Source organism: Astyanax mexicanus, chromosome 12 (genome assembly GCF_023375975.1).
Source record: "Astyanax mexicanus isolate ESR-SI-001 chromosome 12, AstMex3_surface, whole genome shotgun sequence".
Lineage (NCBI taxonomy): Eukaryota > Metazoa > Chordata > Actinopteri > Characiformes > Acestrorhamphidae > Astyanax > Astyanax mexicanus.
Window position 1 is genome coordinate 3,677,495 of NC_064419.1, and position 11,970 is coordinate 3,689,464.

General features: G+C 35.7%; 1 protein-coding gene across 1 annotated transcript in view; it reads right to left on the bottom strand.

Annotated features, from left to right (window-relative positions):
- The window catches only part of otud5a (OTU deubiquitinase 5a), a 53,755-nt gene extending 43,322 nt beyond the window's left edge, over positions 1-10,433 (bottom strand). Inside the window, exons 1-2 of the mRNA XM_022670877.2 lie at positions 9,574-10,433; positions 1,417-1,510 (exon numbers count right to left, since the gene is read on the bottom strand). Coding sequence (XP_022526598.2) covers positions 1,417-1,510; positions 9,574-10,137 — 658 coding nt within the window. The 5' untranslated portion in view covers positions 10,138-10,433. The remainder of the gene's footprint in view (positions 1-1,416; positions 1,511-9,573) is intronic.
- Between the last annotated feature and the right edge of the window lie 1,537 nt (positions 10,434-11,970).

An 11,970-nucleotide genomic window follows, 5' to 3' on the forward strand; every position in this document is an offset into this window, starting at 1 on the left:
ATCTGAATTTCCCTCCGCCTACAGCCAAGAGTCACCAAAACACGTGGACTAGTGGCGCCACCAAGTGTGAGAAAATGTGAAAGGCAACATAAATTACAAACCTTTATATTCATCCTTCATACATTATTGTTACTACATTATTGTAGTCACTACAGTATTGTGTATTGACTTTTTTCAGACCAAATAAAATTATTCTTATTAGAAAAAAAGGTTAACAGTGTCTTATTTTCCCAGCCTGGAAAAGTATTGGGACAGCTTTACATTTGTTGTTTCTTCTGAACATCAACATTAGTAACAGTCCCAACTGTTCAGGAAAATCTTTTCTACTATATTTTAGAGAACTGCTGTGAGGATTTGATTGCTTTCAATGACCGAATGCTTCTTTTAAAGTGCACAAAAAAGGACAATACAACTCTCTTATCCCTCAAGTCATCAGATAGTACAACTCCTCTTCTGCAGGATATTTGTTTTTACTTTTTTGTATATATGTATCCTTTTTTATTTAGATTTTCCGTGTGTGTACTGTAATGACACTGCTGAAATTTTAATATCCCAAAAGGTATCCACCCAACCAACCACTCCCTTCCTCACTTTCTCACTCCTTCACACACACACACACACATACACACACACACTCACTTTCTTACTCGCTCCCACACTTTCTCACTCACTCCCTCGCCCAGTCACTCACTCGTTCCTTCACTCTCTCCCACCCTCATTTCATCACTTGCTCCCTCACTCCCTCCCTTTCTTCCTCACTCTCTCTCTCCCTTTCTTCCTCACTCACTCCCTCCTTTTCTAACTCCCTCCTTAAGTCTCCCACTCACTACCCCACTCAATACCCCACTCACTCTCTCCCCTTCTTCCTCACCCCCTCCCTTTCTTCCTCCCTCACTCCCTCCTTCTCTAACTCCCTCCCTAAGTCTCTCACTCACTACCCCACTCACTACCCCACTCACTACCCCACTCACTACCCCACTCACTACCCCACTCACTACCCCACTCACTACCCCACTCCCTCTCTCGCTTTCTTCCTCACTCCCTCTCTCCTTCTTTAACTCCCTCCCTAAGTCTCTCACTCACTGCCCCACTCACTGCCCCACTCACTGCCCCACTCACTACAAAATAAACAAAATAAAACAAAAAATAATAGTGTTTCCAGTGCTGTTTAACATCCCAAAACCTTTAGTTTCAATCTTTTTTAGTTTATCCCAGTATTAAATAATAAAAAAGTAATGTATGTTATATGGGGGACTACATGAGGGGCTTCCTTGTTTATTTTTGTATTAAATTTTAAATACACTTTGAACTATATATGTTTTATATGTAGCAGTAGTGGGCAACTAGGACTTTCATGCAGATTGTGAATGATCATCTAAAATTGATAGTTAACAATACATTAAAGAAGAGACCTACCGACAGCTCTGAAGAGGCAAGCACCGTCTTCCTTCATTTTTTTAATGACGAATCCTTTCTTTTCCCCAAGTGCTTTCTCAAACCAGTGCTCCTGCTGTAACAGAGAGAGAGAGAGAGAGAGAGAGAGAGAGAGAGAGAGAGACACACATTAGTATCTCCGATTACATGCTGAGCAATTTTCACAAACTACACTGTAGTTTTCCCTCTCAGATCAGGTTTCCTGAAAAATGAAACATAAGTTTAGCTCAGGTCTACAGGGAAAATGCTGTCCCATGCAGGGATTGTCCATTACTGGAGTTCCTATAGAACTATAGAAGATTTTATAAGCACACATTTAATATAGGTCTTCTTCACCAGTGGCTCTCAATATTACAACAGATTCTCAAATGTAATCTATATTATGAGATAAATATGAACCTTTAAAGAACCAATTAGAAAAAAAGTTGTCTGTAGTAGATCCCAAAATCATCATGATATGTGAACAAATATTAACATGCTAAGTGAAATGGTATATGCAATGTTACACGTCATTTAAAAAAAATGCTGGTTGTTATAAAAAATAAAAATATATTATATTTTTAAATTTTTTATAAGGTTCTCATTTTGCATGGAAATCTACAAAATTAATGATTATACACAATTACTTATTTTGATACACAGATGTTGAATCATGACATTATTACTATAAAGCATTATTGATTTCTAGCTAAATTTGATGAAACTTGTATTTTTTAATATTGCGCTCACTCTCTAAACTGAATCTATTAAATATTTTTAACTATTCAAAGCATGTACTGGTCAAACCGAATATGCTTACATTATAATGTGTATTTTAATCTAAATATTATGGATTTATTATTATTTATTTACATTATAGATGGATTTTGAGTCACACAATGCAAATATATTATATATTATGTTTCTATTTAAAATACAATTTTAATTATATTTCATGGTTTGTATATTTCAAGTTTATAGTTAGAGAGAGAGATTGGGGACAGGTAACAAATGATATTTTTTTATGTTCTAGGTAGTTTTTATTAAATGTTTTTCATTACATATCTTATTTTTGCAATCAGGTCAATGTACAATGTACACTATGCTTCAGAATAAAATGTATTTTAAAGTTATTTAGTGTGCACATTTATATATGTAATTTCCTGGGGAAAGAAATGGTACCTATTCAGCAGAAAATGCCTTGATATAGATTTATATATATATATATCACAAAACCAATTATCAATATCAACCAGCCCTAGTTTTAGCCAGTATGATCTTATTTAAACTTTCTGGTACAAAAAATACAGAAATCTGTCTGGGTTTTGGCATCAGGACCTGCCCACCTTTTTTTAAAACTCAGTAGTCAACTTACTTTTGTAACAACAGTTAAATATGCAGGATTATTAGTATGCTGTTCCTATGGATGTGGCAATACTCATATTTAGAATCCTAATGAACCTGTAATTCTTAAAAAACCTGGAGCTATTTGAGTGGAACATGCTGTGCACTGGCTCTGCAGAACTCAATGCCAGACACATTCAGGTCTCAACACCTCACACACTTCCTGACACGTCTAATTAAAACCTATATAAAGGTAACTTTCAGCATCTGTGAGCTCTCAGCGAGCTTTCAGATCACATCTTTAACAGTCCACAAACGAGTGATTGAGACAGTGCTAAATATATGCAAATAGATCTGAGCCATTTATAAAGATCTCTAAAAAACCCTGCTTTATACCTGCTTTAACAGGATTTTTATTGATCTGGATCTACTTTGGCCAGATTTTTTATACACTTTAAAATGTTTCCAGTTAGGGCTGCACGATATCAGAAAAAATTACACCCCACCAGCACACTACTGTCTCGCGTTTGGACCAATCAAAAACGTAGTCAGCGCCAAGCTTTTAAAACCCGAGGAAAACAGCAAAACAACAGTAATCGGCCCTTTAATCAGACATTTTAATGGCAGCAGCAGCATGTCACTCACACAGACTCAGAGACAGCACTGTGTATCTGCTTCTCGTGTCAAGAATCAAAACATTGCAACATGACGTGTTTAATTTATTTAATTGCCTTAGGTGTTATCGATGATGCTTAAACGATATATCATGGAGCCCTGCTTCCAGTGTGTATGTTTCATTTCTTCAGAGGAACACATTTCAAATATTAAAGTTAAAAATAAGATTTTTGAGAGTTTGATGGCTAAACTAACTAAGACCCTAAACGAACTCCTGTCTCCATTAAAAATGGTGTTCATCAGTCCTGATCCTGCTCCCCAGCTTTTGTTTGCATTCACTACTCAGCCATAACATTAGCACCAGTCAGTGTAGAATTAGAGTGTATAAAAGTATAAAGTGTATAAATTAGAGCCAGAGTTTCTAATTTAGAAACGACACCAACTTCAGACTGACGCCCAACTTTAACACATTCACAGCTGCACTCAGGTGCCTAAACCTGTCGCACTGCATGTGCTAAGTGAGGAACAAATTATAGGTAACATAGATTGTTTTACTACATTTTAACATGAACCATGATCAAAGCAGCAGATAACACACAAATAGTGCCAAACTATAATGCGTAAAATTAGCAGCACCTGTTTTTGTTTGTATTTGTTAGTTTCCTTTGTGCAATCACATCAGATCCAGGCTAAACCTTTCACAAGAACTTTAGTTTACTGAACAATATATTATTCCAGGAATAATTAAAATAAAGGATCATCTTTTTTTGGTCTTTCATTTTTTTTTTTTACTAATATTATAACAATATGATAGCAAAATAATATAATAATATTATTTAAAAGAGCAGTAAACATTAAAAAGGGGGTCTGGGTCACAACTTAGTGAGTCCTAGCCTAGACCAGTTGAGAACCACTGATTTGTTATTTTAACATACAGAATAAAAGCACTGATTTTAAATAAATTGCACATTGTCTTCTTAATAATACTAGACTCTCCTTGCTATGAAAAATATATTAGGCAATATCAGGCCAGCAAAAATGGTTGAGGTTGTATATAAATATTGTACAATAAGCCAATAATGTAAATATTAGGCCTGTCATAATAACATTTTTTTGTGAAATCATAGCAATAAACAATATTATTGTCAATTTAAGGCTATTAAATTCCACTGATATAACGATAATATAATGGCAGCATAACATACAATCCATATCCTTATAAAACCAATAACATCATTTTTAATTAATCATATATCATATATATTAATATATATATATTTCCATCTACAGCAGTCTGTACAGTACACACTGTGTGTATCGTGTCACAGTTATTAAAACATTGGTCTGGTATTGCACGACTGACTAAAATATTGTTCACTGTTATATTTGTGAACAAACACACAAATAAACATAATAAACAATATCACTATTATCATATACTATTGAGGTCATGTCCATTTAGTGTACGATAAGTGTATAAATTACACAGGACACAATATAGACCAATCCACACAGAACAGGAAGCAGGGGCTGGTTTTATTATTGTTCAGAAGCTAAGCTAATGCTAACTTCACTATTTTAAACAGCATTTCACAGACTCTCTGCACAGTTCTGTTTACTAACATTTAAGTAGTGAAAAAAAACATTATACTTATTTAACTCAAAAAGCTAATAAAACATTTTAAATTCTTATATTTAATCTTATATTTTATACTTATGAAGTTTCATTCATAAGGAACACAGATACTGCAGTTCCTGTCCAGCAGACCCATGTCATAATAAAAGCCTCAACTTCTGCACACTGCTCAGTGAGTTTAGCACAAAGTGGAACTGTTATTATTATTGATCACAATAAATAGGTCTGCTTCCAACAATTATTTTGATTATAAATGATTAAACTAATGATTATTTGTTTTGCTTAATTAATTGTTAACCGGCTAAAAAGTAAATATATTTGTTAATATAATTTATTTAACGCATTCAATATATCTGATCAGATATTGTTTAGATATGTCAACTATTTTAACATATTTTTATTTTAATCAATTATTTGTTGCAACTCTACATTAAATAGACAAAATATATAGGCAAAAAAATAATGGAAAATTAAAGCATTTAGCCTTTGTTATTAAAAAAATTAAATACACAACTGCAACAATATGAAAATTAAATGTTATTATTGCATATATGATATGATATGGCATACCCCTAACTGAGATATTAAAAAACAAGAATTTTATCTAGATTTAGATTTGTAACAGAAATATCTTCACATATGCAGGATTAAAGTAAAATAAATTATACTTTATAGATATAATCTGTCTCTAGTAGATATATAATGGGAAACTTTTAACTAAGAATATTTTCTTTTACTAAAAACAGCAAAAAAAAGTAGAACCCTAATGTGATAGGGGTGGGAGGAGATATAGCATAATATATATAATTTACCATATCAAAAAATGTTGGCGATGTTTTTATGCGTATGATAAGACATGACACAACATACCTCCAATAGTGAGTTACATAGAGACACAGAGAAACAAATCTAATTGTTTAATCTACAGTAGGGTTGCAACCAATTTCTTTTTTGTTGTTGTTGACTAAACTGATGATTATTCGATTAGTCAGAAGTTGTTTCTGTCATACATTTCTTCAGTTTTAAATGAAAAACAGCTGATCGTGAGATGTAAATGCCCTTTAAAAGCCCAGATTTTTAAATGTGGACTGTTCTGATATTTAGTGAGTAAATATGTAATGAGTTATGTTTGAGCACTTTTGGAGACACAGACCAAGTTGCATGTTGCAACTGTGTGAGTGTTCCAATTACCCCTTTATACAACATTTTGTTCTTACACTGCAATGTGATTGGCTGAGAGGCGTTCTATGAGTGCCGTTATCAGCCGGTAATGCACTGTAACCGAAGCTCTTCATGTATTAGGCTGCTACATACAGGTAACCTAGCAACGAATCAGCGCTTACAAGCCAAACAGCGCAGCAATAAACAGAGCAGCAATGGAACTATTTTAACTCACTGACTCACTGAAATTTGGAGTCGACATTTTTTAACTAAAAAAAAAAGGTTACAAAATGCAAAAAGGCTGAAAATAAAAACTAATTTAAAGCCCCTAGTATCTCCTTTATGAAGATTCTAACAGCTAAAGAAATTCCCAGCAGAGGAAAATATGCAATTAACTGCCCTGGAAAATCTGCCCTCAGATACTCGAGCACTACTGTTGTGTTTCAGTGTACCAGTTTCTCTAAATGATCTTCCCAGAGAAGTCCCAGAAGAAAAGGCCTTGTGTATTTTAAATCAGCATTTCTCAACCCAGTCCTTTGGGTCCACCTGACAGTTCTGCATTTTCGCTCTAACCTAGTGTGTTGGGACCTGGGACAGAGCTGAAACGTGGAACCGTCAGATGAGTTCTAAGGACTGGGATGAGAAACATTTTCTTGTCTTCTCTGGGTTGAGAAAATGTATGTGGTGCACCATTTCTCATAGCTGGAAAAAGCAGGGGACTAACATAGCAACCAAACTGACGAAATTAGATTTTCATGGCAGATAGATTAGATATTATTTTTTTTTGTTGTTAAAATATTTATTTTTGTTTGATTATGGCTTCAAGATTCAGTGAAACTGTAAAAATAGCAGCCGAACTTCTAAAGTCTAGACAGAATATATTCAGACTGTGCAGTGTGACTGACGAGATGTGTATTTTGTGTTGTATTGTGTTTATTTGTATGTTTGTTCACATATAAAACAGTGAACAGTATTTTATCCAGTCATGCTTCAATAACTGTGACTCCATACTCAAAGTGTGGACTAAGGTAGGTGAAAAAATAAAGTATATATTTCTCAAACTAATTATAATAAATGAATTATTCAAATGTTGTCATCTTTACAAAGTGTATAATTGATTTTTTATGCTATTCTTTTATCATTATTTCAAAATCTGTCTCAAATGACAAAAATATTGTGTATCGCAATAATTTCTGGGACAATATATCGTCTACCAAAAAATCTTATCGTGACAGGCCTAATGACAGTGCAACTTCACCTGTGGGGTTGAAGAGTGTTTAAGAGTGTTTACTGTAATATCGGCTAGTTTATTTTATTTAAAGTTTTAATATCGTGTCATAAAAGAAAAAAAATCACTCAAACTCTCATAACATTTTATGCTTATATAGACTGCGGATGCAGTGGGAAGATGTTTGTTGTTTGATACCTTATCATCACTGCAGTACAATATCCTAACAGTAATAAAAACAGAAATAAATGTCAACAATATTTATATACTTAAATGAATGTTCATCAAGTAGCAGCTTTCCCAAGCCTTTATTATTAGTATTTTATTTCTGTTATTACTATGATTAACCACAAAACACTGCTGATGCTTGCTGTCTTCATTAAATTAGGATTTCCAGTCTGCATTTACACATCATAAGCATCTGTGTTTTGATACTTTATCTGTTAGAAACCATCTAAAGGTTCCACCTCAAGGTAATGCTCAAAATTCAACACTTTTACATTTATCAGGTTATTCTTTACCAGGTGATCCAAAGAACTGTGTTCAATCAGGGCTGCACAATATATCTGTTTCAGAATAGTTATTGCAATGTGTACATGTGAACAATTAAAGAGCATTTCCTGATACGATATTATCATGATACATTGCCCATAATAATAATAATAATAATAATAATAATAATAATAATAATGGCATTACAATTCTGTAATTTACAAGACAAATCTCTACGATATTTCATATCTGTTTTAAAGATAATAAAATACTCCTAAATAAGCAAGAACAGGAATTATGGATTGATTTGTGATAGTTTTAGCGCCATGTGGTGTAACGAAGCATTTAGTAACAAAAATTTAGTAAGACAAATTAGGGGTGAGTCTTAAAGATTATCGCTAATGCATCGCAAACTATATCTGAGACTACATCTGCCTGATATTTATTTTACTCTGAATTTAGATGCACACAGATGTGCTGTCATTTTTTCTTTATATCAATCTCGCTTCTGTCCATTCATTTCCCACCCCCCCCCTCTCTCTCACTCTGTCTTTCTTTCTAGAACTCTTTATTCATTTTTGTTTGTTGAATATCTGTCAATCCATTTGTTTTACCCTTTTCTGTCTTGTTCTTATCTTGTCACTCTTTCTCTCTCCTTCTTTTTGTTATTTAACTCTTTTATATCATGCCACTGATACAATATATTGTGCAGTCCTACTTATGTAAATTACTTATTTTTTAATACTTTATTCATTTGTATTTTTATTGTACTATGTAAAAGTTAGTTTTAGCTTAATTTTAACTTTTTGTATTAATCTCATTTTTAATCTTAATTTCTTAATTAAAGTAGGTATTATTGTTTTTTTTTATTTTTTCTTTCTGTCTTGGCTGCATGTTTCTTTCTGTTTATGCTATATTTTTCTCTTTCTTTCACCCTTTCTTTAATTCCAGGGTATACTCTTCTTTCTGTCTTTCTAGGCTTTGTTTCTTTCTGTTTATGCTATTTATTTTATTCTTTTTTCATCTATTTTTATCTTTTAGTTTCTGTTTTTTAATATGACTAAACGTAGTTATTTTCTTCGTCATGTCAGTCCTTGTATTTGTAAATGCTCAGCTACACTGAAAATGAGGGTTGTCCTTAATGCACCTCCGAGTCAAAATAATGGTTGATTGGTTGATATTTGAGTTTTATCTGCATATATTAATTTATTAGTTTGCTAGAACAGGGTAAGAATCACAGGTGTGCAGATTTCAGCAAGTGATTTAAAAGACGAGTTGAAACAGGAGCCCTGCCCACAGGAGGCAGTGATGGAGGGGATGTCAGAAATAGTCGCCGATTAATCGACGAATCGGAAAAAAAATAGTACAATACCCTGCAGTACAATATCCTTGTAAAATGAATGATCATCTCACTATAAACACCTGTATTTTGATAGTTTGGCTGTGAGAAACCAAGTTCCACTTGAAAGTGATGCTCAAAATTCAAATCTTTTAAACAGGGGGCAAATTTAGTCGCTGACTAATCGACTAATCGAAAAAAATAATCGTCAGATTAGTCGACTGCCAAAATAACCGTCAGCTGCCAAAATAACCGTCAGCTGCAGCTGCCTTAGCTTAGCTTATTTTGGTGATAGCCAACTAGCTATCTAGCTAATGTTTACATACACAAACGCTGCATATTTACCTGCTCAACTGTTGCTGGATCTTCTGACTGGAGTCTGGAAGCATTCTCGTACTCATCTTCACTGTTGTACCCGGCACCCTCCTCCTGATCTGGGCCTGGACCCACACCACCACCCCCGGACACACCGGGTGTCCCCCCGCCCGCGACTCCCCCAGAGCAGGTCGCCTGCCGCCGCCGCTTGCTGAGACCCGGCCCAGAGCAGCAGCTGCCGATAGTGCCCCCACAGCCCACCACGCCGCCCGCTAGCTCCCCGCGACCGCCGGACACGCAGCTAATCCCGCCCAGACCGCCTCCGTCCCCCGGGCCGGCGGGGGATCCAGCTCCCACCGGCGGAGGGGAGGCCTGCTGCGGCCGCGAGCTCGATTCATTCCGCCTGTCCTCCCTGGACTGAGGCGGCGCGGCTTGATATGACCACGGCGGCGGTGAAGCTCTAGGCCTCGCCCCGGTCCGCACAACGCCGTGGCCGTGCTGGTGAGGGTCGGAGCCGGCTCGCCTGTCGCTCTCGTCGGCGTGGTCCTGGACCCCGACCGTGGAGCTCGGCTTCTTCTTGGGCAGGATCGTCATGTTGGCTGTGTGTGCGCGGAGGGCAGGGAGGGGGGAGCGGGAAGAGGAGGAGGGGTGTCAGGGGTGACGAGTCCTCCGGCTCGGGGAGAGCTCTGCGCCGCCCGTGCTTCAGCCTGGCCGTCTTCTCTGGACCGAGGGCTCCTCCCTGGAGGTTTCGGGTAAGGTAAGGCGTCGTTTTTGTGGGTAAAAAGCGCCGCGGAGAGAACAAAAACAGCCCAAGTCTCCGCCGCCGCCGAGCCGCCACTGCTGGAGCTTCCCCTCCGCTCAGCGTCCAACAACATCAACACAGCGCTGACGACACGGTCGCGTCACTTCCTCCCCTCATACAGATCGACAGATCCAACACCCCCCCCCCTCCAATCCCCCCCAAACCCCCCGGCCACGGGCTCCCATCAAACTACCCGCAGCCCCGCTCCTCTTTCCTTCTTTCTTTCTCTCCTTCTTTCTCTCTTTCTTTCTCTCTATGATTTTTACTTTATTTACTTTTTTATTTTAGGCTATATTCTTATTTCTTTCTTATGCTTTCTTTGTGTCTGTCTTTCTAGGCCATTTTTTCATTTTTCATTTCACTCTTTTATTTCTCACCACTTCTTTCTTTCTTTCTTTTTTCAGTTCAGGCTATATTTCTTCCTTCCTTTCTTTACTTTCTTTCTTTCATTCACCCTTTTTTCTTTCCTTCTATGCAACATTTTTCTTTCTTTCAATGACATATTTTTCTTTCTTTCTTTCTTTCTTTCTAGGTTATATTAATCTTTTTAGGTTACATTCTTTCATTTTTTCTTTATTGATATCTGTTATTTATTTTCATATTTTTATTTTTTGTTTTCTTTCTTTCTTGCTTTCTTTGTTAGTTAGTTAATCTCTCTTTGTTCTTTCAATTTTATTTCACTTCTTTCTTTCTTTCTTTCTTTCATTTGCCTTTTCTTTCTTTCTAGGCTATATCATTTTTCTTTCTTTCAGTCTATTCTTTTTCACTTTTTTTCTATGCTGCATTTTTTTCTTTTTCTTTAGTCATTTCCCTTTTCTTTTTTCCCTTTTTTCTTTTTTATGTATTAATTTCTCTCTTTTCTTTCAATCTTTTCCTTTCTCCCTTTCTTTTTTCTTCTTTCTGTGCTGTATTTGTCTTTTTTTCTTTCTTCCTTTGTATTTATTAATTTCTTTGTGATATCATCAAGAGGGTTAAGGCAGTGCTAGATAATCATGGTGGTCACACAAAATATTGAGAAATTTAGTAAGTATTATATATGGGACTGTCCAAAGTTAAATTGTAACATTTATATTTTTTCTGAAAAAAAAAGCTCAAATATGTTAAAATTTTAACATTTAACAGTTTGTTTAGTCCCTGTATAAAAGAACTACCAATAGAATAGGACTCTCTCGAGCAGACTAACAGTAACCACTGGCATCATTCATGTCTTATACCAGGGTTGGGCTAGAGGGACTTATTTAGATAAAATAGCTAAAAAGAAATAATAAAAAAAAACAATAAAGGTTTTGAAGACCTCTATTTTTTTTAGTAGCAGTGCCTCTTTGACCCAAAAAACAATGACTTTATTTCTGCACTTCACCTGTCAGACCTCTAAATTTTCTCTTCACTGCTGAAACTGAGACTTAGTCCAATATTTCCATGTGGGTCAGCCAGACGTCCTCCTGTAGCAGTTTTTTCTTCAGTTTCCAAGAGTCTTTTGAAGGTGTAGAAAACAGGACTCACCACTCTCTGGCTTCATCTGTAATTTCTCTAAAGAAAAGACTTTAACTTTTGATAGTTTTGATAGAGTTCTCTGTGTTTCTGTATCATTTTCTTTTCTAGTTATTATTATGGTTATTATTATA